This window comes from Herpailurus yagouaroundi, unplaced genomic scaffold, assembly GCF_014898765.1.
Source record: "Herpailurus yagouaroundi ecotype Mexico unplaced genomic scaffold, PumYag 198, whole genome shotgun sequence".
Taxonomy (NCBI): domain Eukaryota; kingdom Metazoa; phylum Chordata; class Mammalia; order Carnivora; family Felidae; genus Herpailurus; species Herpailurus yagouaroundi.
Genome location: NW_024412429.1, coordinates 20,893,840 through 20,918,457, shown reverse-complemented (window position 1 = coordinate 20,918,457; position 24,618 = coordinate 20,893,840). Strand labels below are relative to the sequence as shown.

The window sequence follows — 24,618 nt, the reverse complement described above, 5'->3', positions numbered from 1 at the left end:
TAAAACAAACTAGCCTTAATGAACTGACATTCGAACAAGGGGAGACACACAATAAACACATAAATCAGATGGTACAGATAATGACACAAGGCAGCTGAGACATATGAGTTAAAACATGACCGATGGGAAGGAGGCCACTCAGCAAAGGAGAAGCAGGAAGAGCATCCAAACAGAAGAAACAGTAAGTAAATGCAAGCTCTTGAAACACGCTTGAAACAAGCCTAAAATGTCTGAAGGGCACAAAGAAGGCTGGCGTGGCGGAAGGGTACTGTAATGTAGGGGTAGAGAGTGGAAGTGAGATTGCAGAGGTAGGCAGGGACCAGATCGTGTAGGGTCTGGAGGGACATGGCAGGAATCTGGATTTTTATTGTGGTTATGGGGGGAAGCCATCCATGGGTTTTAGGTGTGATTTCATTTGTACTCGCTTATACTTTAGACATCTCTTTGGCTCCTGCATGGGAGATGAACTATTAGGTAGCAAAAGTTAAGGAGTTCTGTAAGAGTCCAGGTAAGGGGTGGGCTGTACTCTGGTTGGGTCAGTGGCAACAGTACGTAGCAGAAGATTTGGAATATCTGGCAAGATAGAGCTGGCAGGTAGAACTGGCAAGACTTCAGTGATGGTGTAGACGTGTGGACAAAGAGACAAATCTGGAAGAGTCCTAGACCTCTGGTCTGAGAAACTACACATGAGAGAGGCAGACTATAAGATGGGGAGGGCTTGGGGTGGGTGGGAGCGCAGCCTATGGGAAACCAGAGTTTTCCATAAGCTAGGTATCTAAGGGGAGGTGGAGTCCAGATATGTGTGAAGTGGCAGAACTGGGTGTGTGGGTCTGAGACGGGAGCTGAAGGGGCATGTCTGGACCAGGGACATGCGTCTGAGAGTCATCAGCGCATAAGTGCTACTTAGAGCTCTACGACTGGATGAACTCATTTAGGAAGCATAGATGAGAAAAAAAGAGCCCTCAGGGACCACTGGCAAGAAGTAGGTCATTAAGAGCATTTTGAAACCTTATTTTGGTGGCACGTTGAGGACCAAAACCCCACCAGAAAGGCCGAGAGCGGAGGGGTAAGGAAGTGGATGGAGGTGGAATGCAGGGGAGTGTTTCTACAGATGGGTGATACTAAGACATATTTATGTGGTCATGTGTTACAAGAGGAATGCCCTTGAGAGAGTAGGAGAACGGATGGCACCCATGACAAGTGGAAAGGCTGGCTTTTGAAAGAAAAGGGACACTCCCCCAGCTGTGACAGAAGGGAGGGAACATACTGTGCCTTCCTGCTTTTTGCTACTGATGAAACATCCCAATGCCCACCTATGAGCAATGCCTGCACTTGAGTGTTGTTTACACTCTCTCCTCTCTTGCTTTACTAGTTGTTTTGTCTTTAATGAACCATTCCTTTATTTCTCCCATATGAAAGGAAAAACAACAAAAAACCCCTCTTGATCTCATACTCTTCCTTTTCTCTGCTCTTTGCAGCAAAACTGCTCAAAATACGAGTCCTACCAGGATGCCTGGGTGGCTCAGTCGGTTAAGCTTCCAACTTCAGCTCAGGTCATGATCTCGCGGTCTGTGAGTTCGAGCCCCGCGTCAGGCTCTGTGCGGACAGCTCAGAGCCTGGAGCCTGCTTCAGATTCTGTGTCTCCCTCTCTCTCTCTGTCCCTCCCATGCTCACACTCTGTCTCTCTCTGTCTCTCTAATAAATAAACGTTGCTGCAAGTCCTACCAGCAATGCAGAGGCAGCTGTGTGCTGTGCTTACAAGCACGGACTGGGGAGGCAGAGCAGCTGTTTGAAACCCGCCACCACTTTTGCTAGCTATGTGACCTTGGACAAGTGACTTAACCCCTCTGTGTTAGATAAGTGTTTGTTCATAAATAAATAAAACCCTATTCTCTCTTACCCTCAAATCAGACCATCTCCTCCCCTACCGGCTCTCTGACTTCATCTCCTACTTCTCTCCTCTTTGCTTATTCTACTTTAGCAACCCTGGCTCCTCGCTATTCCTCAAATGTACCCAGCACACCTCTGACTTAGGGTCTTTGCACTGAGTGTGCTTTCTACGTGAATAATACTCTCCATGACACCTGCATGATTTTCACATCTCTTTCAACTCTTTGTTCAGATGTTGACTTCTCTATAAAAATATTGCATGCCATCCTGCCCAGCCAATGCCCTCTTAATCCTCCTTACCCTGCTTTACTTTTCCAGCTCCTAACTTAGTAGATGTTTTACTTCTGCTTATTGTTTACCATCTCTCTACCGGCTGTCTTATAACTAGAATTTAAGTTCCACAAGGGCATCTCAAATACTTAGAACAGTGCCTGGCACACAGAAGGTCCTCAATGACAATTTGCTGAAGGAGGCATGTGGGTACCGATGCAGGCAGACGGCTCAGGTTGGTGATGGAAAGATGAGATGCTTCAAATCTGAGGTATCTGTTTTGCACATGTGAGGCAAGACTGCCATAAGTGGGGAGCAGGAAGATACAGAAGACTTTTAAGACCATCTCTTCAGAAAGTGGAAAAATCTATTTACTAGGGAAGTATAGTAAGATGAGTCAAGTAGTGTTGAACGGTCTTTTTAGACTGTGGTCTTACATGTGAGCTGCGTCTAGTCTATGCCTTGGAAAACACTGAAAAGATGAGAGGTCAATGTTTAAAAGTGTAAGAAAAAACAAACCAAAAAACAACATAATAAGACATAACTGCATTTTAAATGATACTCAACAGGGCTTAGAACAAGCATGCATTTATCAGTTATGTTACCTTGCCATATTTTACTAAGGGTTTATTTGATGAACATGTCTCTTGCCTGCTAAAAGTTAAAAGCCCTCATTTGCTCTCTTGGCTATTGCTTACAAGGCCCTTCAGCGTTTTGAGTAGGGCACATAAGATCAGATCCCCTGCCACTCCTCTCCGCAGGCTCTATACCCCAGCAATCCCAAACTCCTTCCAGTTCCTAGGAATATCATGGCGTTTATCTGCTCTGTGTTCCTGCACATGCAACTCTCTTTGGTTGTGAGATCACCCTTTTCTAGCCCAACGTTGAAATAATTATTTCTTCAAGACTCAACCCAATGAAGCCTTCTGTGACTTTCTAGGCACAACCGATCAGCCCCTTTTGTTACACGGTACTTCTAATGTATTTTTGCACACTCTACTGCAGTATGTCAAATCTTCTGTTTCTGGTACTACACAGTGATTTCTTTGGGGGAGTAGGTTATGTCTTACTCAGTTTGAGTCTTGAGTATCTAGAATAATGCATGACATATAGTTGCTGCTCAATCAACATTTATTTAATGAGTACTCAGTATGGATTTTTTCTAAACATTCAAGGCATCTAATATCTAGGAGGTAATACATCTAAGAGGTCTTATGAAGGATAGTTTTCTATTCTAATATTTGAATAAAAGTAGTAGATATTACATAGTATTCACTATTAGGTTTGCCTTGGGTCTAAACTAAATCTAATTATTTCTCAGAGTGGACCTATGGGACTGTCTTTCCCTAAGGGGAAGAATTTAAAAAAAAAATTTCTTTTTAACATTTATTCATTTTTGAGACAGAGAGAGACAGAGCATGAACGGGGGAAGGTCAGAGAGAGAGGGAGACACAGAATCTGAAACAGGCTCCAGGATCTGAACTGTCAGCACAGAGCCCGACACGGGGCTCAAACTCACAGACCGCGAGATCATGACCTGAGCCGAAGTCGGACGCCCAACTGACTGAGCCACCCAGGCGCCCCCTTAAGGGGAAGAATTTAAAAAGGGGTCATGAATGAGATCTGCCTTCTTTTAAATACAGGCTACTTTAGACAATCAAAAATCAATTCTTCTCAAAGTCACAATGGATACCTTCAACTCTGCAGCTGTCTTAAATATTTTAAGAAACTGTTTTGGTAAAGTGATCAGGGTAGAGTTTGAAGACAAAAATCTGGGAGAATTTGGGATTTGCTCGAGTAGGGAGGTCTGGAAATCGCAAAACGTCTGTTGGTCATATAATGATACTTGAAAATTTAATACATTAAGGAAGTAATTAATGAATAGGTTTAACGAACATAAATGAAGAGCTTAAACACTGATTTGTATCTTAAAAACTTGAAGCAAAAGTAAGTGATGTTAATTTTAAGCCTTACTTGGTCTGTCCAATTCGGTGCACCCTCCCAATGGCCTGAAGCTCGTGGGCAGGGTTCAAAATGGGCTCCACCAAGAGAACATGAGTTGCTTCAATGATAGTTAATCCGTTAGAACCTGTGTGCAGGGGCAGCAGCAAAATATTGATTTGGGGATCATGTTTAAATGCTGAGAGGTTCTCCTAAAAAAAGAAAGGTACATTTAAATTTTAGCTGCATCAGTTAAAAATAAGAGCGGTATATTATAGCTCATATTAAAGAAGACTAGTGGTATCCAGGTCATTGTGAAATGTCATAATTAAGACAAGTAAATGTAAAATTATTAATTTTAGAAAATGTAAACTTGTTGTTTGACTTCATGAGGAAAAGTATCACATAAGCCCTCTTGTTCACTGAGATACGGTGGAGGCAAAAGATACATGTATGTGATGGATACAGATTAAACTACATGAGCTTCCAGGAAAGAGAGAGGAGGAATGTGTTAAGAGTGAGGATGAGGTCAGAGGTATGAAATCTGCTACATTTTCACTTGGTCTTTTTGTTTTTTGACTCTCAGGGTGTGTGCCTGTCATGCTGAGTGTCATGTAAGGACTTGGGCCATATAGTTTTGCCTGATGCAGTGTCTTGAGAACTTAATCCTGGCACGATGGCCCTGTCCATTCACAAGGTGAATCCCAGGCTGTCTCCTCTATTAAAGCCAACACCCTCAAGTCAGAAGATCTTAAAAAAGAAAAAAATGATCTTGCTATAGGTATAACTGAACAGATAGAAAATTAATTATAGTTTCTCCACCTTGCTTTTGAATGTTAATTTTATAATCAATAACTCAAACCCTTACACAAGACAATAAACGGAAGTAACCTAGTTAGCAGCAGTTTAAATTTGCAACTAAATCCCCACCTCCCCAAACGCAAGTAAAATCTTCTTGACATACCTGAAATGTCTTAACACGGCTGATCTGAGCAAATTCCATGTTGTTGTCAGTGAGGGCTTTTGAAATAATATCTAATACGTCTTGCCACTAGAACACATAAAACAATAAGAAAACAAATATTTACACATAGTTTTCACATAAAAAGGAGTTGAAAAGGGACTAAATGAAAATAACTTTTGTACCTTAGAATTCAGAAAAAAAAATCTTCAAATGTAGTACCATCAATATTATTTAGTTCTATGGTTTTTTTTTTTTTTTGTTTGAGATCAAATGCTGGTTAAAGACAGGGTAAAAAACATGACTGCCTTGGGAAATGAAGTTAAGATAAAGAGAAATAATATCAAATAAATAATGGAGTGCTTAACGGATATAGTTGCTTACCTTTTAGAAATGAAAACTAGAATTTTTACTCATGATATATTTTTTTAATGAGCAGCAGGCAAAAATTTAATTATTAGAATATAAGAACAGAAAGGAGGAATAGTATGAACGCTCTTTTTACAGAGAGGGGACATTCAAAAGTGAACGCCCCTTTACTCAATATTTTATTCAGCAGATTTTTTTCTTAAACAACCAATTTCATTTGTGAAATGAGACTTTCAAGGTTATAGGTTCTAATTTTTAACATATTAATACCAGAAAATCCCCATAAACCACAAACAGGACGTGTAGCTATAGAAATTGCCTTGTGAAGCATCACCAAATTCCTCTAAAAATAATTCTATCCTGGGGCGCCTGGGTGGCGCAGTCGGTTAAGCGTCCGACTTCAGCCAGGTCACGATCTCGTGGTCCGTGAGTTCGAGCCCCACGTCAGGCTCTGGGCTGATGGCTCAGAGCCTGGAGCCTGTTTCCGATTCTGTGTCTCCCTCTCTCTCTGCCCCTCCCCCGTTCATGCTCTGTCTCTCTCTGTCCCAAAAATAAATAAAAATGTTGAAAAAAGAAAAAAAAATAATAATTCTATCCTATGGACATAGGAAAATAAAACATGAACATGGAAAATCTAACAGCAATTCTAAATTTCTACTATATGAGGGTAAACATTAAGCACGAACTCTCAGATATAAGCTGATTAGAGCCAGAAAGCCAGTGTGAGCCAAGACCAAGGAAGAACATGGTTGACTGTACCGTTGAGAAGACTAGTGCTTTAGCGCCCGGGTCTCTAAGCTGGATTCTCATCAGAGTTCTGACCACAGCTTCCACTTTGGTAGAATGGCTGCCCTTTGAACACAAAGAAGAAAACACGTCACTGCCAAATTAAATCTAGTTCATAATGGAAAGGAAAACCAATATAAGACACTTTTATTACCAAAACTACAGGTGCATCAAAACAAACTATCAGGTACATATGTGTCTATTCTTCTTTATTCTATATTTGCTGGAAGTTTTCTTTAAACTCAAATTGTAGAAGTTACAGAATTTATACCCAGGGAAAATTGGAATATGAAACACACCAGGAAGTTATAAGTGATATGATCCTGAAGAGAAGATTCTTAGGTTAAAGTCGTTAGGTTTTGTAGTTGCAAGATTTTGTTATTTTAGATAAGCAGAATTGATATAGAAAACACTCTATATTTATATGGATATAAGCTATATATAAATATACATAAATATATATTTTATATAAATATATATATTTATACAGATATTACAGCATTAGAAATGTTAAGAATACAATGAATCAAATTCCAATGCAAGCAAACTGCGAAGAATCCTTTCTTGCAAGGGAATTACAAAGGACAGGGACAGAGGTACAAATGACAGCCACCTGGACAGCAGCAGATTTCTACAAAGCTAGATAAACACTCAACGAGTGGTTTTTGCATCTTCTGGAACCACTTCCATCATAAAAGTATAAAAATGCAAAAATAAAAATGGGGAAATAACAAAATGAGGAAATGAGCCAGTGTTTTTATGGCCTTCATAGAGAAACTTCCTCCTGGAATGCTCTGGGAGATGGCATGACATGGAGAAATTAAGGGCACGGGATTCTGAACGTGATAAATCTAAATTCAACAGCCAGTTCTGCATCTCGCTAGTTATACAGACTACCCTTTCTGAGCCATAGTTTCATCATCTGTCAAGCAGGAATAATTTTACCTACTTCCAAAGATTGCTGTGATGGTTACATGAGAAAATACACGTATAACATTGAACTCAAACCTGGCAAAGAGCACTCAATACCTTATTATCTTTCTAAGACATTACATATGAGCACTATAATGACACAGATAATCCCACAAGGGCGCAGAGCTAACCAAAAAGAGTAAACCGACTCTACTCACCGCTTTTACACAGAGACACTCAAAGGTAAAATATATGAACAGATCAAGAAAGAAAGGCATAGCATTTTTAAGTCAGCAAGACAGAATTATAGAAGTTTTAAAATTCTAGTATTAAAATCCCAAGTCTACATATGCAGATTTTCAATTATACTTAAAAGTTTGCAGATTGTCAATTATACTCGAAGGGTTAAAAAATAGAAGGGATCTGTTTCAGTCTAAAAACTGTCTTAAACAAGAGCAAAATTATCTCAAATATGAGAAAACAGGAAATCAGCATAAAGCGAGTGTTTAACGAGCTTAGACAGAAAAATCCATATCCTTGCAAGGTCTCGTGTTCAAAAATATTTTCAAGTGAAATATCATGATAACTATAAAACCTTCCATCTATTAAGCTGCTTTTTATGAAAAGTTCAAAAGAAACATAATAATCTTCTATAAGCAACATTCTAAACCAGAGTGCTAACTCTCTGAAGGAAAAGACCAGAACATTCGCTTTGATCAAAGTTTGGCCAGTTCGGTGATAGCTCTCAATGAGCCCTTGCAAATGTCACAGCTTGGAACCATTTGGTCCTAGTCCAGTTACTTCCACTATTAAAGAAGAATAATAAGGAAGTCTAAGAAATCCAAAACTCTGCTTGGCAAAAAGCTACATGGGAAGTGAGACTACCTTAATACCCTTTCCTTCCAGATGGATAGAAAATGGCTACTGAGAATGAGAACAATAGAGGAAGAAGTGGGTGGCCCACATATATTGGCAGGTTTTGGTTTGAGCATGCAGGTCCTGCATAATGAAAAAAACCCAAATCCAATAAATGCAAAATCCTTACGTGAGGCCAATATGTTAAGGTAGTTTCTGTCAAGATGAAAGATTCATGTTTTAGACTACTTGAAGACATTTATCATAAGTGGTCATTGAAAATGTTGCCTCAAGTCACAAGAGGATATGTTGAGTTTATTTCAATAACAAGTCCTAATTTGTTGCTAAATGAAAAGAAAATACTATGAACAATGAAGGATTACTGAGCTAAAAAGTTAACAGAGAAACGCAATAAACTGTCGGAGAAAAACTGAATAGAAGTTAGATAAGGATCTGGTTTCTATCTTACCTACTAGATTTATCACAGACACATTTTAGATAATTTAGACTTAGGCATTTTAGAAGCCTAGATAAAAATGCATACATACTCCAAAATATTTGTAAATATGTTTTATAAAATGGCATTTTCACTTAACATTGTATCTTAGCAATCTATTCACGTAGGACCTTTATATTTACCTGACCTCAATGGCTGCACAATATTTAGGGTACAACAATTTATTAAACATTTGCTTATTAGTATACATTTAGGCTTGTTGTTCAGTACACATTAGGCTTCACATTTAATGCATTCTTTCTGACTATTATAAACAGTACTTTAATGATCCTTGTGCTTACAGCTTTGGGTACATGTGCGAGTACTTTGTTGGATAGGCACTTCAAAGTAGAATTAATTGTTGGTCAGAGGCTCAAAGAACGTTAATTAGATACTTGGATTTCGGTAGATTTTGGTATATTAAATTACCCTCTAAAAATGCTGGAACTTTTAACAACCAACAGTTAAAAATACTTCCTTCTTTGCACGCTTGTTAAAATTTAATTTTTTGCCAGTCTGATAGGTGAGATAAGGGGTCAAATTTTTATTTAGTCTACATTTCCCAAGGGTGAATTTGAATATCATTAATTGGCTATTTAGAACTCCTCTTCTGTGAACTGTACTCATATCCTTTGCCAATTAAAAAAAAACTAAGTTTTCATTTCTTACTGATTTGTACGACCTCTCATATATTGTACATGCTAAATTTATGTTGTAAATGTTTTCCAACCTCTCTGTATGTAGTTCACAGTTGTGTTAAATGCACTAATGTCAGCAAAAGTGCTATATTAATACACATTAGTTACAGTAACTCACAAATATTTGATGAATGACCACTGGATTTAAAAACGAGGTGTTCTTTGGTTTATTCTTTTATTAGATTCTTCTATGCTTGACATTTACTCAGTCTTTCATAAGGGAAAGATGAGAGATTTTATTTGGAGAAGAGCAGCTTTTTCCTCAATTAATTGCCCTGCCATGGTTCTTTTTTTATTCTTTATTTTAAGTAGGCTCCATGCACAATGTGGGGCTTGAACTAATGACCCTGAGATTATGAGTCACATGCTTACCAGCCAGGTGCCATTGTCATGGTTCTATATGACTTCATATGATATTATATATCTCAGAGTATAGGACACTTGTCAGTATCAGTCAATATACTGTTTGAAGACAAGGACCAAATGGCATTTACTTTTATATCACCTAGAGCCTGGCATCATCCTTTGTAAACAGTATACACTCAGTCAGCTTATTTAATGCAAAAAAAAAAAAAAAAATTACATATAGGCTTCTCAATCCCAAATATGCTGAGTAAAAAAATGAATAAATAAAATAAAATTAAAAGGGGGTTAGAATACAATTTAAAACTCCCAATGTAGTTTTTATTGGTTCAGAATGATCAACAATAGGCAAACCAAATCTTGTGATTAATCTCTGGCTTTCCCACCTACACTAGCTAGAGACTCAGACAAGAGCAGTCAAGAAAGACAGGGGGGATTTGATCTAGCACAAAGCAGGCTCTAGGTGGATTCTGTATTAGATACTAGGTAATGAAATCACTGGAACTGGTCTTAAAAGAAGCCTGCAACTGGAGGGTGGTACCATTTCATTATATAGGTTGATAAACACTAAAAAAAAAATTTTTTTTTTTAACCGAACTATCAGGAGCTACAGGAGAGGTTAATAAAGTTGGCGACCCCAGGCGGCTTTTATTTTCAATCTTTAAAATCTCAGATTCCCACTACATTATGCCCTGATTCATGAACTTTTCTTCTCTTTCCTGCTTGTGCTTTTTACTTCCAAATGAAAAAGCAAGAGTCCTAAAATAATACTGAAAAGACCATGGTTGTTCTTAGAGCAAAGTCAATGGAAGTGAACAAAGAGACAGGGCAGACTTTCTTCTGCATTTTTCTCATAACTCAAGTCCCTCCAACATTTAAAGTCAGTTCATATTGATTATTCAAATCATTCATTTATTTATTCAACAAAAATTCCAAGAACTATATTAGGCACTGGATATACAAAGATCAAAAGATACACTCTGTTACTCTCCCAAATATACAGTCTAATGCAAGTTACAGAATACAGAGGAAAACAAAAAAGATGGTTTATACTGCTGGTTTGGCCTGGGTGCAATTTAAGTGGATGTTTTATTATACTGTCTTAATGAGTACTACACATATTCTACTATTTATTTATTTATTTATTTGTTTATTTATTTATTTATTTAAAATGATTATTTTTGAGAGAGAGGGACAGACAGAGAATGAGTGGGGAAGGGGCAGAGTGAGAGGGAGACAGAATCCGAAGCAGGCTCCAGGCTCTGAGCTATCAGCACAGAGACTGATGCAGAGCGCAAACCCATGACTGGATCATGACCTGAGACAAAGTCGGATGCTTACCCGACTGAGCCACCCTGTCGACCCTCTACTACTCTTTTTAATGTTTCTGTCTCAAATGCATAAATGAACTTTGGCTCAAATCTGTCAGTTTCTGAGAAGACTATTCAATGTTGCCACAGCTACAGAAATCTGTTAAAAAAGGTAAAAACAAAAAGAAGGGGATGGGTTATATGACAGGCAAGCCTGGAGGGGATCACAGAAGAGGCAGAAAAGAGATAAGGATGAGGCAATGCGGACACCAATCTATCCTTACGCAAGGTGTTAACAAAGTATGAATATTCTCAAGCCAGGTAAAATGGCAGCCTCAATCTAACTTGGCTTATTACTTTTTTTTTTTTTAGCTATATCAGTAAATATACAGATGCAAAGATAGGTTGGAATATGTATTCTTGAGGAGGGTACATGGAGAGAGAAATCCCGCAAGACTACTAGATCACTTAATATATTAGGTTGATAAAGTTGCATTTAATTATAAGCACCTTTGTCCTCTTCTGAAATTTTTGTCCCTTTTCTCATTACCATTCTTTCTTGATAGTCTCTTCGGTTTTTCCAGATACATATCCACCAAACCTGACTTTGTGATCAATGCTTGGCTTTGATCAAGTTTCTGAAACATTGGTGACGAAGGCCCAGCTTTGGAGTAAAGATACATCGTCTGTCCCCTGCCTTCCCTTGACCTTATCTTCATGGTTGCTCTCCCTAAGGCACTAGTTCTAAGATCAACTGGAGAGCCAGGATGGGAGACATACAAAGTACCACCAGTCAGATCAAGTCAGTACCTTTCCTGGTGTTCCACTCATGAGATAAGCAGCCAAGAGTATTATAACAGTTAATGAAGAAAAAGGATGGAACTTTTCTTCTTTACAGCAAAAGAATCACAAAATGTTCTTTATGAAAATCTTTGCTCCCTTGCTTGTAATTTAATCAACAAAATCAAATAAGGTCTCTAAACTACATATACAGGAGGACTTTCACTTTCTGGAAAATAAACTGCAAAGTTAAAAGTTCTAGACTTTGGGTAGGATGTCAAGGCAATGAAAACATAGCAGATACCCATTTGCACCAAAGGCCAACAAAGACTATTTCTTATGAAGTCTGGCTTAGAAGTTGTCTAGTAGCATAACTAAAGATCAGAAATGTCATGTACCTCTTATCTACTCTAAGTAGGTGCAACTAGCTTATTTTCATCACAGAGTTAAAATTCAATGGAGTAAGGAAGCCCTATAGTCTTAGGTTCCTGTTTTAAAATTCTGAGAACCTAAAGTTTGAATTAAAATTTGTTACATGTGTTAAAAGGATGGAAAACTCACTTTTGTTTCTTTATCATATATTCACTAGATTGAAAGAATTCTTTTTTTTTTTTTCTTTTTGATGTTGATTTTTGAGAGATAGTGTGAGGAGAGGGGCAGGGAGACAGGGAGACACAGAATCCGGCTCCGAGGTATCAGCAAAGCCTGAGGCGTGGCTTGAACTTGCGAACTGTGACATCATGACCTGAGCTGAACTTGGACACTTAATCGACTGACCCACCCAGGTGCCCTGAAAGAATTCTAATAATAAAGTAACCAAGGAGTATCTGACTTAGACTTTGATCAACCCTTCCCCTCAAGAATGTGATTAAATATCTCACCAAGTCATTCTTAGTGTGAAATACTGCTTTTCATTGTCTGAAGTCTTATTACTGGGGAAAGAGGTGGGAACAGGTAAAATTCTACAGTATGGTGTAGAACATATGCAGTGGTTGGCTTTAGTCTATTCCCTTCACATCCATTTCCTGTTGCTGAGAATCCTTATTTAGGGAAGGTAGGAAAGGAAGGAGAACAGACAGGAGATCTCCCTAGTACAGCAGCAACGTGCTACTTGCACTTGATTTAATATAAATAAAACTAGTGTTCTATGACTGGAGAGTTATTATTGCTTTGTATTATATTCCTTTGTCATCAGTCTTGCCTTTCTCCCTTGAGCCCCTCTATATTCTATTTACGTAATCTCTCCACATTCATCTCCCACTTTTTCTCTGCAATATCTATGGATTCTCATGGTCATGGTTTGCTCCATTAGTAGAATTAAGGGCTAAAGTGGCTGCTGGGTCCTGAAGAACATCAGAAAAAAGTCAAACAGTGGAGATGACGAATGCACTCAGTCTTATTTCTCATCAAACATTAGAGAGAATATTCATGTTTAGAGACTACTTTATGTCAACACACAGGACATATCTTTAGAGATTTTACATGTATTATATATATTCCATATATGTGAAATACATACACACTAGTTTATGTGAAGCATTTGCAATCATGTCTTACATCAAAGGGTGATGTCAGTCACTTATCACTCTATAGTGAAGTCAAATAATTGAAGTCATTTTTTGAAATTTGCCATTTACACACTCATCCTGCTAAAATTTCTTGAAGCAGTATAGCACAGTGAAAAAAAGAATATTACAATGATTACATGGATACTGGTGCCAGATGAAGTTGACACAGAAATTAAGGAAGATTTCTAGAAAAAAGTTCGAAGTTTCATTAGACTGGGGTGCTTGGAAGGTTTTTCTTTGAAAAGCAAATTTTAAATCTACAGGATTAGAATTATATTCCTTTCCACATGTCTTCAATCACTCTACCTGGTTCCACAGTGAAAATATTGTTCACTATTTACTGACTTTGATATGGAAGACATATCTACAATTAGGTAATAAAAGGTGCATGATACTGTAACAGAAATTAGGATGTGGAACAGAGAAGAAACATTGAAAGAGGAAGAGATGCGCTAATTTCCGCATATCGTAAAGTGAGGAGAGAGCATATACTGTCTATGGTCTCCGGCTAGTATTTTAAGTAAGAAAATCTATGTGTGTTACCAGAAGTCATATAGGTGACCTTTACAACGAACAACAGAAACTGATCACTGTGGTAAGACAAAGAAGGGGGAAGGGAGGACAGCATTGCTTTTCACCATGTGCCATTCCACTTGATTCTGAATAGATTTTTCTTTCTTTCCTACCCTTATTTCTTACAGATGGACAAGAGATTTAGCGGGCTGGAGGAAGACCTGTAATTCTGGGACCTTTTTAACTTGTTCGCTCCACAGTACGATCAGCACTGTGCTTATCCAAGTGAACGGGCTCTCTGAACGTGAGTACTCTAGTGCGGCGTGCTACTGCACCTGCAGGCCTCTTCCTGCCCGAGGGCCAAATGGATGCCTAGCCTGTGCTGTCTGCCACAGATGAGGGGTTTCAGCTTTGGGAGAGGTGAGACAATCACGTCTAAACAGAGCACAGATTTTATTTTCATCTTTCAGTTACTAGATGGATTGATTTTTGCAATCTTTAAAACATTCTACATGCAAGAGTCAATCTTAAGATTAGAGATTTTTTGAAGATTTCATCTGACTGAAAAACAACACTTTAAAGAAGACAAATTTACACTACTTAGCCAACCCCCACCACCCACGAAAAAGAACTATGTTCTCTAATCAGTAATATGACCAACTAGGATTACAACATGGTTATGGTGACAAATAATACATTTTTTTCTTTAGGTTTCCATGGTGGGCTTGTAACTTGCAAATAACCTGAATATTCAGTACAAAGAAAGTCATTTCTGTCTTGGTATTGCCTGACATTGAGTACTTTTATTCTGGACGTTTCTTTTTAAAAGAGAACTAATTCATTGAATGCACCTGTGCTGTCCATAGTAGTTTCTGCTGAGTAAGATCAGTTAACATTGTTTTATTTCTGTCTGCACCTGTTCACCATGCTAAAAACCCATGTTGGTAGTGGCAGATATAATTTAGAGCAGTTACACACAGCTTGGTCTGATTGGTCTCATGAAGTAGGAGTGTTTCTCGAGCACATGTCTGGGGCAAATGTTGGGTTCTTCAAGCATTCACATATTACAATAAAGTTCAATGGAAACACCACCTATGCTGTAGGAAAGCTTACAAGTGCACTAGGCCACCAAAATATCATTCTGTCCCTTTAACTACTTTGCATAAGGATTTCAAAGACATAGGTTAGCAACTGCAAAAAAGTTAAAAATTTGGGTGCTCCTGGGTGGCTTAGTCGGTTAAGCATCCGACTTTGGCTCAGGTCATGATCTCACAGTGCATGAGTTTGAGCCCCGCATTGGGCTCTTTGTAGTCAGCACAGAGACCGCTTCAGATCCTCCTTTGTCCTCCTCTCTTTCTGCCCCTCCCCTGCTCATGCTTGCTCACTCACTCTCTCTCTCAAAAAAACCATTTTTTAAAAAAAGTTACGAATTTTGTTATATCCAAAGGTTTTTAGGGATATTATATGTAAATACTATTCAACCATTTATGTCCATCTGTCTGTCCATCCATCAGTCTATCCATCCCACTATCCACCTACATACTCAGTACCTGTTAACATACCAGGCATTGTTCTAGATGCTGGGGATACAGTAGTGAATAAAGCAAAAGTCCCTACCTCATGAACAGTGTCCTTTCCACATTTTAATGACATGTATACCCCACAAAGTGTTAAGTTTTTCAGAACAGTAATTTCATAAAGATAATTTATAATTTGTATGTTAGAAGTCTCTATTATGTGCTTGATGTTTGTAAGCTATTGCTAACTTTAACACAAGACTCACTAACAGTTCAGAATTACAAATGCTAACTTGGCCAGTGAATATAAATTGCTTTTTGTGACCAAATTATACTTACTCATGGCATTTTCTAACAAAAATAAATGAATGCCTTCCAAAATTATCAGTTAATGTTCATATAAAAGTATCTTATATAAAAGTATTTAGCTAAGTATATTGAAATATAATTGCTTGTGGATTATATTCACCAAATTATTTTAGGATCAGCCAGAATTCTGGAATCAGTTTTTTCCCATCCAGATGTTTAATTATATTAAGAAAGTGTAAGATAGACTTCACAACTCATCCTTGAATAAACTGAACAAAAACTCAAAAAAAAAAAAAAAAAGAAAAGAAAAGAGGGGTGCCTGCGTGGCTCAGTCAGCTGGTTAAGTGTCTGATACTTGATTTCGGCTCAGGTCATGATCTTACAGTCATGGGATCAAGCCCCGTGTCAGGTGTCAGGCTGTGTTGGGTACGGAGCCTGCTTAAGATTCTCTCTGTCTCTATCTGCTCCTTCCCTGCTCACGCAGGCTCTCTCTCCCTCTCAAAAAAGAAAAAAAAGAAAAGAAGAGAGAAGAAAACAAACAACAGAATTCTACACATACAGTTTCACACATGATATCGCTAAAATACTCTGGGAGTCTGAATGTAGAAATATAGTTATTTTTGTTTTCTCTACAAAGAGGCTGTGTAAAGACATCTCTATTATCAATAAATTTACTTGTTAAGGATGCAGATTTCTGGACCAGATTCCAGATCTAATGAGTTAAAATTTAAATGGGAATGGGGCGGGATAAATATGTCTTTTTTTTTTTTTTTTAAGAAGGAGGCCAATTATTAGACACTCAAACGTTTGAGAATCTGAAACGGTTGTGCACCTGTGCAGGACGGTGGGAAGGCTGCCGTTTCACTGTGGCTAATACCCATGTAGTGTATTTTCTCCTGGGTAGAAACTTCGCATGACATAAAAACCTTGCCCATCATAGGGACAGGGTTTCCACTGACAAAAATGCTTTGTATGAAACCTCTCCAAACTTAGAACACAGGGAACATGCCACGTGGGGCATATGTTCTGCCAGGAAGCCTACTTCACCATCCAAAATGCCTGGCAGTTGTCAGAACTTGCAAGGGGAATTTTGTTTACTTTGTGAAATGCCCAGTAGGTTCCAAGGGTCATTTAGGAATACTGTCACAAAGCCGTTAGGGTAGATATAGTCTTTAACTTAAGTGCATCCACTAAAGGGAACACCGATTCAGTTTGTTTCTATGGTCCATCAAAAGGATTCCTCATATTGTGAAATACCAGTAGAAAACAGGTCATGTTATTTAATACTATTTTTGTTTGTGAAATATCTCTTATCTAAGACCAGCTACATGATTAAGCACTATGTATGATATACTGTCTACTGAGAGTCTTGACATGAATACTTAAGAGTGAAGTAAACATTTCAGGTAATACAAAAACTTCAATGAAATAAAAAATTTACTTCTCAGTCTTGTGTAATAAAGGCCAGAGATTTGATAATCCACAATAAAATAAAAAATCCCTAGGTTTAGCAATAGTTTGATGTAATACTTAACAAAATTTCAAAATAATGCCGTAATTATTTACATAGAGTCATCTTTATTTTATATATGAATACTCCCTCAACTTCACAATTGATGATGTGACTATTCAGTAGGATAGTTTCAGATGCAGGGAGTCTGAAAAAACAATAGGCAGATGCTTCAAAGAGAAGGTGGCAGACAGTAGGGCAGAAATATGACAACAGCCAGAAAAGGGGGCGGGCAGCAGAAGGCAGAAGTGGCAGACACAAACGGTGACAGAAAAGGCGGTGAGAAGCAAAAGTAAATGTGGCAAGAAGCACAACCTGCAAGCCTATCAAGTCCAATATTCATTCAGTCACTGTGTTTAATAAAAAGGGAATACAAGTATTGACGCATCTGTGACAAAAGAAAAGTTACCTTTAGTAAATTCTGTAATCTTACAACTTTTTATGAGATGCATCAATTAATTCGTATGTTCATCAGTACCGAGGTAAGACAGGAAGAAGTCAGAGCATAATAAACAGCATTTGTACACCGATATTCCCGTCCCAACAGGACAGCAAATGTAACTGCCTTGATCTCTCTCCTGTGTATCTAGGAAAGGTGCCATAAAACGAACAGGTGTTTGGGTTTGATGGGCTCAATGACTCAGTTTCATAGAGGCCGTGCTGTTTACTGGTAGCTAGAGCAATCACTTCCTAAACTTCACGGCATGAAGCCTGACACAGCACTTCTTTCTCACACTCATTCCTTATACTGTGATGAACGCTTTTATCTAATAAGGGTCAGCAGCCCTTCTTAGTCACGAATGCCATCTGTGGCCTTGGGATGTCTAAGGCCAAAGAAAGAATTAGAAGAGAAACAAGGGCTAAGAAAGACTTTTTTAAGGGAAGGAGAAGGAAACTGCAGGATTGGGAAGAAAGGGAGAGAGGGAACGTGGGAAGAAAGCACTTTTTAAAGAAAAAAATTTTTTTTAAAAATCTTTATTTTTGAGAGAGAGAGAGCGAGCAGGAGAGGAACAGAGAGAGAGGGAGACACAGAATCCGAGGCAGGCTCCAGGCTCCGAGCTGTCGGCACAGAGCCTGACGTGGGGCTTGAACCCACAAACCGCGAGATCATGACCTGAGCTGAAGTCGGACGCTTAACCGACTGAGCCACCCGGGTGCCCCAGAAAGCACTTCTTTGGGTGGGAAGGAAGATCAGGTCTAACCATCAAATGCCTCAGGGCTGGTCAGCAGATTGCACCACAGACCACCTTAGTCTTCCTTCACTCAGTAACCCTTTGGCATGTGGCTTAAAAATACACATTTATCCAGGGGATTCACCAGGATCAGGGCTACATGACCCCTGTAAGTCATGATCCTCTCATCACTCAGTCTGCCCCATTCTGTGACTCCCCTACTGCTCTGCAGTTCCCTCCCACTCCCCGCCCTGCCTTTTCTCTTTCTACTCCCAAACTCTGGTGGTTCCCCAGGAATGTGGGCTTTATGGCCAACAAACTCTTCTACACTTTCAACCTTTTGTGGAAATGCTACTCTCCACTTCCTTGCTTTAACTAGAACACGGCTGTCCTTGGAGCACACCATTATCTCAGCAGGCCTCTCGATGGAGACATCCACTCTAATATTCCTTACACTACGAGCTCTGGTATCCTCTGGTCCCTGATGCAGGTTTCAGATCATTCTCTCTCACTTTTGTAAAAATTTCCATTCTTTTGGGCCTCATGAAGCCCAGTTATCCCCTAATTCTACCCTTTGCTGCCATCATTTACTGAACACTATCTCTCATTCACGAAAGGATTCGGCGGCCTATCTCAAAATCGTTAACTCTATACCTCAGCTCTAGATAGGGTACACTGTCCACGTGGACAACCCTTCAACATTCAAGTTACCTCTTCATTTCTAGCACCTTTTCTCCTCCACCTCACTTGGGTCACCTACTTCTGCAGCCACATCTGGAGTACTGAATACCTGTCCTTTCTGAAATGACTAAAATATCCCATCCTCTGACAAGTGCCCTTACAGCTTATTTGCTCAGTAGCCCAACCTCTCTGTTATTTGATTTCAGTGGGATTTCCACTTTCTCTTTATGTCAACACTGTCTTTTCAAGAAACTTACACTGCAGATTATCCCTTCTTTCTCTTATATCTTCAAACTATCCTTCTTTGCCAGAGATTAAACATACTCCAGAACATTTATCTTAAAAAAACCCCAAAAAACCCTAAAACAAAACAACCCCCCTTTCTGCACTTTGTATCTCCTGCTGGTTATAATTCTCTCTTTTCTACCTCATAGCTAAATTTATTATAAAATATCTGGGCATTTTCTCTATTACTCATTTTTTGTTCACTCCTCATTCCCTCCTAAACTGTTTTCTGCCTCTACGTTTCCAGGGAAAGAGCTCCTTCTGAGGTTGTCAATGCCCTTCATTAGCCAAAATGGTCCCCAGTGGCTGAGCCCCTTCAACATCACTGATACAGCTGATAGCTGCCTCCTCACTGAAGCAGTCCTCCTGTGGCCTCTGTGGACAGCATACGCTCCTCAGCTGCCCATGGCCCCAGCTGTTCCTTCCTGGTCTCCTTTTCTGCTCCTCCCCTTTTACTCAACTTTCAAACAGCCCTGGAGTCCTACGGGACCTGGTCTGAAGCTAACTTCTGTGTCTCTTCTCGGGTAATCTCATCCACTTCCACAGCCTCCAACATCACTTATGCCAGTGGCTGTGCTGCACAGCTGTACTTGAGTATCTTAGGCATTTCAAACACAGCATGTTTAAATATACCTTCTTCCAAATACCATCTACTGGCAACTGTACTACTTATTATCCACCTGATTTTTGACTTCAGAAACCAGGGAGTCACCTACAAAGTCTGCCTCATCAACTCCTCCAGCATTCTACCTTACCATTCACCTTACTTTAAATATCTCATGACTAGATCTGCTTCCTTCTGTCTCCACGACCAGAAACCTAATCAAAGCCACCACGGCTACTGCCGCAGCCTCCTGAACCGGTCTCTCCAAAGTTTTTTCATTCTTTTTTATTCCTGCTAATCTAATTTCCACACTACAAGGAAAGGGATCTTTTAAAGATTCCAATCTAATTATGATACTTCTCTGCTTATAACATGTAATGCCTTTCTGTTCATATGAAAAGAAAATTCTCAAATCTTCAGATGGCCCCTCAGCCTCTGGCCCCTTTTTGGTTTCCAGACGCATTTCATTCAATTGTCCCTTGTGCCTTCTACACTGCAGCCACTGACTTCCACCGAGTTCCTTCTTGTCTCAGACATTCTATGTATTCTATGTATAGAATTCCGTGTATAGACGTTCTATGTATTGTTTTTTGCTGGTTTCTTTCTGGCTGCAGCCTCCTCCCCACTAATTCACTTCTCTCCTCACCCCAGCTGGGTTCATTCATTCATTCTTTGGACATCTATTTAACTGTCATTCCCTCAGAGGAGCCAGGTTTGATTTTCTTTTGTAGGGCTGATCATGATTCTAATATATTAATTATCTGTGTACTGTCTGTGCTTCCTGCTCCAACTCAAATTCCTTCCCCAACATTGCCAAACTGTAAAATCCACGGGGGCAGCAATCATGTCCGTTTTATTCAGAAATGTACTTTGTATCAGTGAGGCTCAGTACACTGCCTGGCACACACAATGTATCCAATAAACACGTATGGTATGAATGAATGAATCAATGAATGAATGAAAGGAAGTTCATTTCAACGTCGGGATTCTGCTTATCTCAACACACTAGAGAGCAATGTGACTGACATTTTCAGGTTTTACTCAAATAATAGTAGGAATAAACAGAAATTACATATTCTTCAATTCAACCACACTTTTTTCACGTGGCAGAATCCTATCACCTGCCTAACTCCTGATAGTTTCAACCTGTAGTTAATTTTCTTCAAAAAATACAATCCTTAAAAATAAGGATTTTTAACTCTCAACTACTCCTTCAGGCCCCTATTCCCTGCTACAATCATATATTGATTTGTTCTTTGTCTAAGTTTGGTTAGGGAGGAAAAAAAGCATGTTTAAGGAAGACAAAGAACAAAGAATTCTAGTAAAGGTTTGTTACCAAATAGATGCCCCTTAGACAGAAAATCCAAGTACAGATCCTATTTGGATTTCAAATTCTAGTCACTTTCTTAAAATTTTAGATGAAGCATGGGAGAAATTAGGAAAATAAAGCCAAGTTTTGGCTATATCATGAAATACCAATCCATGTCATTTGAAAGTATACTATCTCCCTTTTGGGTTACCTGAGTGGCTCAGTCGGTTAAACATCTGACTCCTGATTTTGGCTCAAGTCACGACTGAGCCCCCAACAGGCTTCCATGATCAAGGGTCGTGGGATCGAGCCTGGCATTGGGCTCTGCGCTGAGCAAGGAGCCTGTTTGGGATTCTCTCTCTCCCCCTCTGCCCACCCCTGCCCCCCAATAAGTAAATAAACATGAAAAAGAAAAAAAAAAGTATACTATCTCCTTCTTGTGAGAGTCTTGATTTTAGCAACCACTGTATTTTTTCTTCCAATTAGGTTGGGCTCACCCCTTTTCCCTGCTATCTAGGGTAAATGAAAGAATGAGGAAGAAGCTTTCTTTAAGTAAATCTCTAATTTAATCAGAGCTATATTTGTAGTAGACAGAAATATTATTGAAGATGATGGAGAACTGAAATTCTAAAATGTTACTTGCTTGCCACAGTGGACCTGATGATGGCTAGCCATGTTTGAAAAAGTGTTCTTGTGTTTCTCCCACACAGAAAGGAAAGATGGTAAAGCTGAGGCTTTTGGGCAGTGTTCTTACGGACAGGAACAGTGGTTTCCACATAGTCACTGTGCCAGCCTTGTTCTGATTTTGATGCTCTCACTGCTAGTTACGGATTCCTATTACATTGCTCTGACTATGCTTCTACACGTTCTTAACCTACTGTACCTTCACAGGGATGTCCTCTTCCTGGCTGGCTTTCTCTGAGGTGAAGACGTACGAGATTTCTTTGTGAGATGTGGTCTGGCGGCAGATGGCACACTTAATGGAGCTTCTGTGAGACCCTACGCTGTACTGTTCAATAATAATTGAAACGCATTCATTACAGAAGCAGTGTCCACAGGTCAGTACTGCCCACTGGAAAAGAAAACACACAGAACATACCTCAGTGAGATGCTATCAAAGATGTCTTCCAGTGTATACACATATTAAAAGGAGAAGGGAGTCATTTCACTTCCTAAATGTTTCAGGACATTAATATTCTTTAAGTCATAAATGCTAAGTTGTACTTTAAAATTAACTATTTTTTCATCCAACAAGAGTAAGCTTCCATAGTCTTTAGTTCCACTCACACTAACTGTGAGCATAACAGCCAGTCAACCATTATTTTCTAAGTTGGTGTTCTCATTTCAGTATTTAGGAAGAATGCAAGTTACTCTTAAAAATTTTTTTTAAATGTTTATTTATTTTTGAGAGAAACAGTGCAGGAGAGGGGCAGAGAGAGACAGAGGGAGACACAGAACTGGAAGCAGGCTCTAGGCTCTGAGCTGTTAGCACAGAGCCCCATGTGGGGCTTGAACTCACGAACTGTGAGATTATGACCTGAGCCAAAGTTGGACGCTTAACCATCTGAGCCACCCAGGCGCCTCTGCAAATTACTCTTTTAGCACTGTAACAGCAGATATGATGGAAGGACTGAGAACAACATTAATTTGGAGATAATATCATCATCAGTATATTCTATATAACTCATTAAATGGATTTACAACTTCACATGTTACAGTAATCATTATATTGATAATGAGATGGGCTAGTATCTCACATTTATTTTAAAAGCGGTTCTGGGGGGCACCTGGGTGGCTCAGTTGGTTGAGCATCCGACTTTGGCTCAGGTCATGATCTTGCAGCTCGTGAGTTCAAGTCCCCACATGGGGCTCTCTGCTGTCAGTGCAGAGCCTACGTCAGATCCTCTGTCCCTTTCTCTCTCTCTCTGCCCCTCCCCACTTGCACTTTCTCAAAAATAAAGAAAACATTTAAAAAATAAAATAAAAGTGGTTCTGGATACATTAAAAAATGTAATAAATAAATAAAAAGACATTTTTGATAACCCTTTGCCCTATTTCAAGAAAAGTACAATAATTCTGACTCTTGGAATATACCATGGAGACACCATGAGGGATGCAGAAGTCTATTGGCTTTAGGTGAGATGTCAGTTCTGAAAGCTGTACATCTTATGCAAGTTATTTAACTTTCTCCCCTGGTGAACAACAACAACAACTGAGCAGTGTTATGAGTGACTAGGTCCCTAAGCACTAAGCTGTATTTTTCTAGGGTTTGGACACATATGGACGTGCATGGAAAGAAGGTGCATGGGTGGGTCCACCTGAGGAATTTTGCAGGACAGACTAAGAAGCCCCTTAGGAAAGAATTCACAGTCAGGGAAGAGAAAAATGAGGCATATCAACTTGTTTTTAAAATAGTTTTTGCCAAGGGGGAGGAGCTGTTTGGGGCTTTACTGGCTGATGCTATTCATGCCGTTGTTCAGCTGCACACGTGCTCTCAGGGACTCGTGTCATTCGTCAGGAGTTGAAGCTGCAGTAAAATTAAAGAGCTGTTTCATGCGCATTTCTGTAGACACAGCAGCACTCTGCTGTACCTGTGTGCCTCCACTGCCAGTGGGGGTGAAGGGCACTTCCTCCAATAAGAGAGCTTTTGTGGCTCATGACAGCTTCGCATGAACAGCTGAACAAGACAAATTCACCTATATCTGCAAATCAGGAGACACCAGAGACACCTGGCGCTGGGGCCTCAGGGGTGACTGGAAGTTGACTGAACCAGCCCAAACCCAAGACCAGACAATTGGCAATGGCTCCAGGGATTATCTCTGGATAACCAAAGATTATCTGGATAGCCAGTTATCTCTGACCGATTCTCTAAATCAGGAGGGGAACAGGAGAACCAGGAAGCTAATCTAGATTTCCTACAGATTGTGGCTAGGAACAGAGTTAAAAAAGTAAAGTTTTGTTACTCTTATTCTAATCCAGAATGTTCTCCTAAGTGTAGGAAATACAGCTTATACTACAATATGGGCTGTACTAAAATTAATGAAATAATGTATATGAAAGAACTTTAAAAACTGGAAATGTTTAAGACATAAATTAAACAAAATTTCTGATTCATCCAGTTGCATGAATCTCATCAAAACTAAAAGTAAAAAAGATACTACTTACATCATGATTCTTTCCATTTTTATCACTTTTATCACATTTTCACCAGTGACTTTTCTCAGAAATCACCAGGGTCTGTACATTTCTAGTCTCAGTTTCCGAAGTAGCATCTATCTATTTAAGATTTATTATCAATAAAATGTCCTTTAAAAAAATCTCACTTTCTGCATAACTTGTGTAAACTAAAAGGTACTTTTTTTCCTGATTATTGCTGGTCAGAATGTGGAGCTCATATATTTAACTTTCTACTCTCAGTTCATAGAAAAAACAGCCAAGAATACTTTTACTCATTTCAAATTTTGAGGAGCAATTAAAATTAATATTGTATACATTGATTTATCATACAAAGTAGAAATT

The 24,618-nt window shown here is 39.1% G+C and overlaps 1 protein-coding gene across 4 annotated transcripts in view; it reads right to left on the bottom strand.

Annotated features, from left to right (window-relative positions):
• Positions 1–24,618, bottom strand: part of SHPRH (SNF2 histone linker PHD RING helicase) — a 96,026-nt gene that overhangs the window by 3,390 nt on the left and 68,018 nt on the right. For all 4 annotated transcript variants that reach the window (XM_040448941.1, XM_040448942.1, XM_040448943.1 and 1 more), the window contains 4 exons: positions 21,983–22,171; positions 6,191–6,283; positions 5,066–5,152; positions 4,135–4,313 (listed from right to left, as the gene is read on the bottom strand). In XM_040448941.1, coding sequence (XP_040304875.1) covers positions 4,135–4,313; positions 5,066–5,152; positions 6,191–6,283; positions 21,983–22,171 — 548 coding nt within the window. The remainder of the gene's footprint in view (positions 1–4,134; positions 4,314–5,065; positions 5,153–6,190; positions 6,284–21,982; positions 22,172–24,618) is intronic.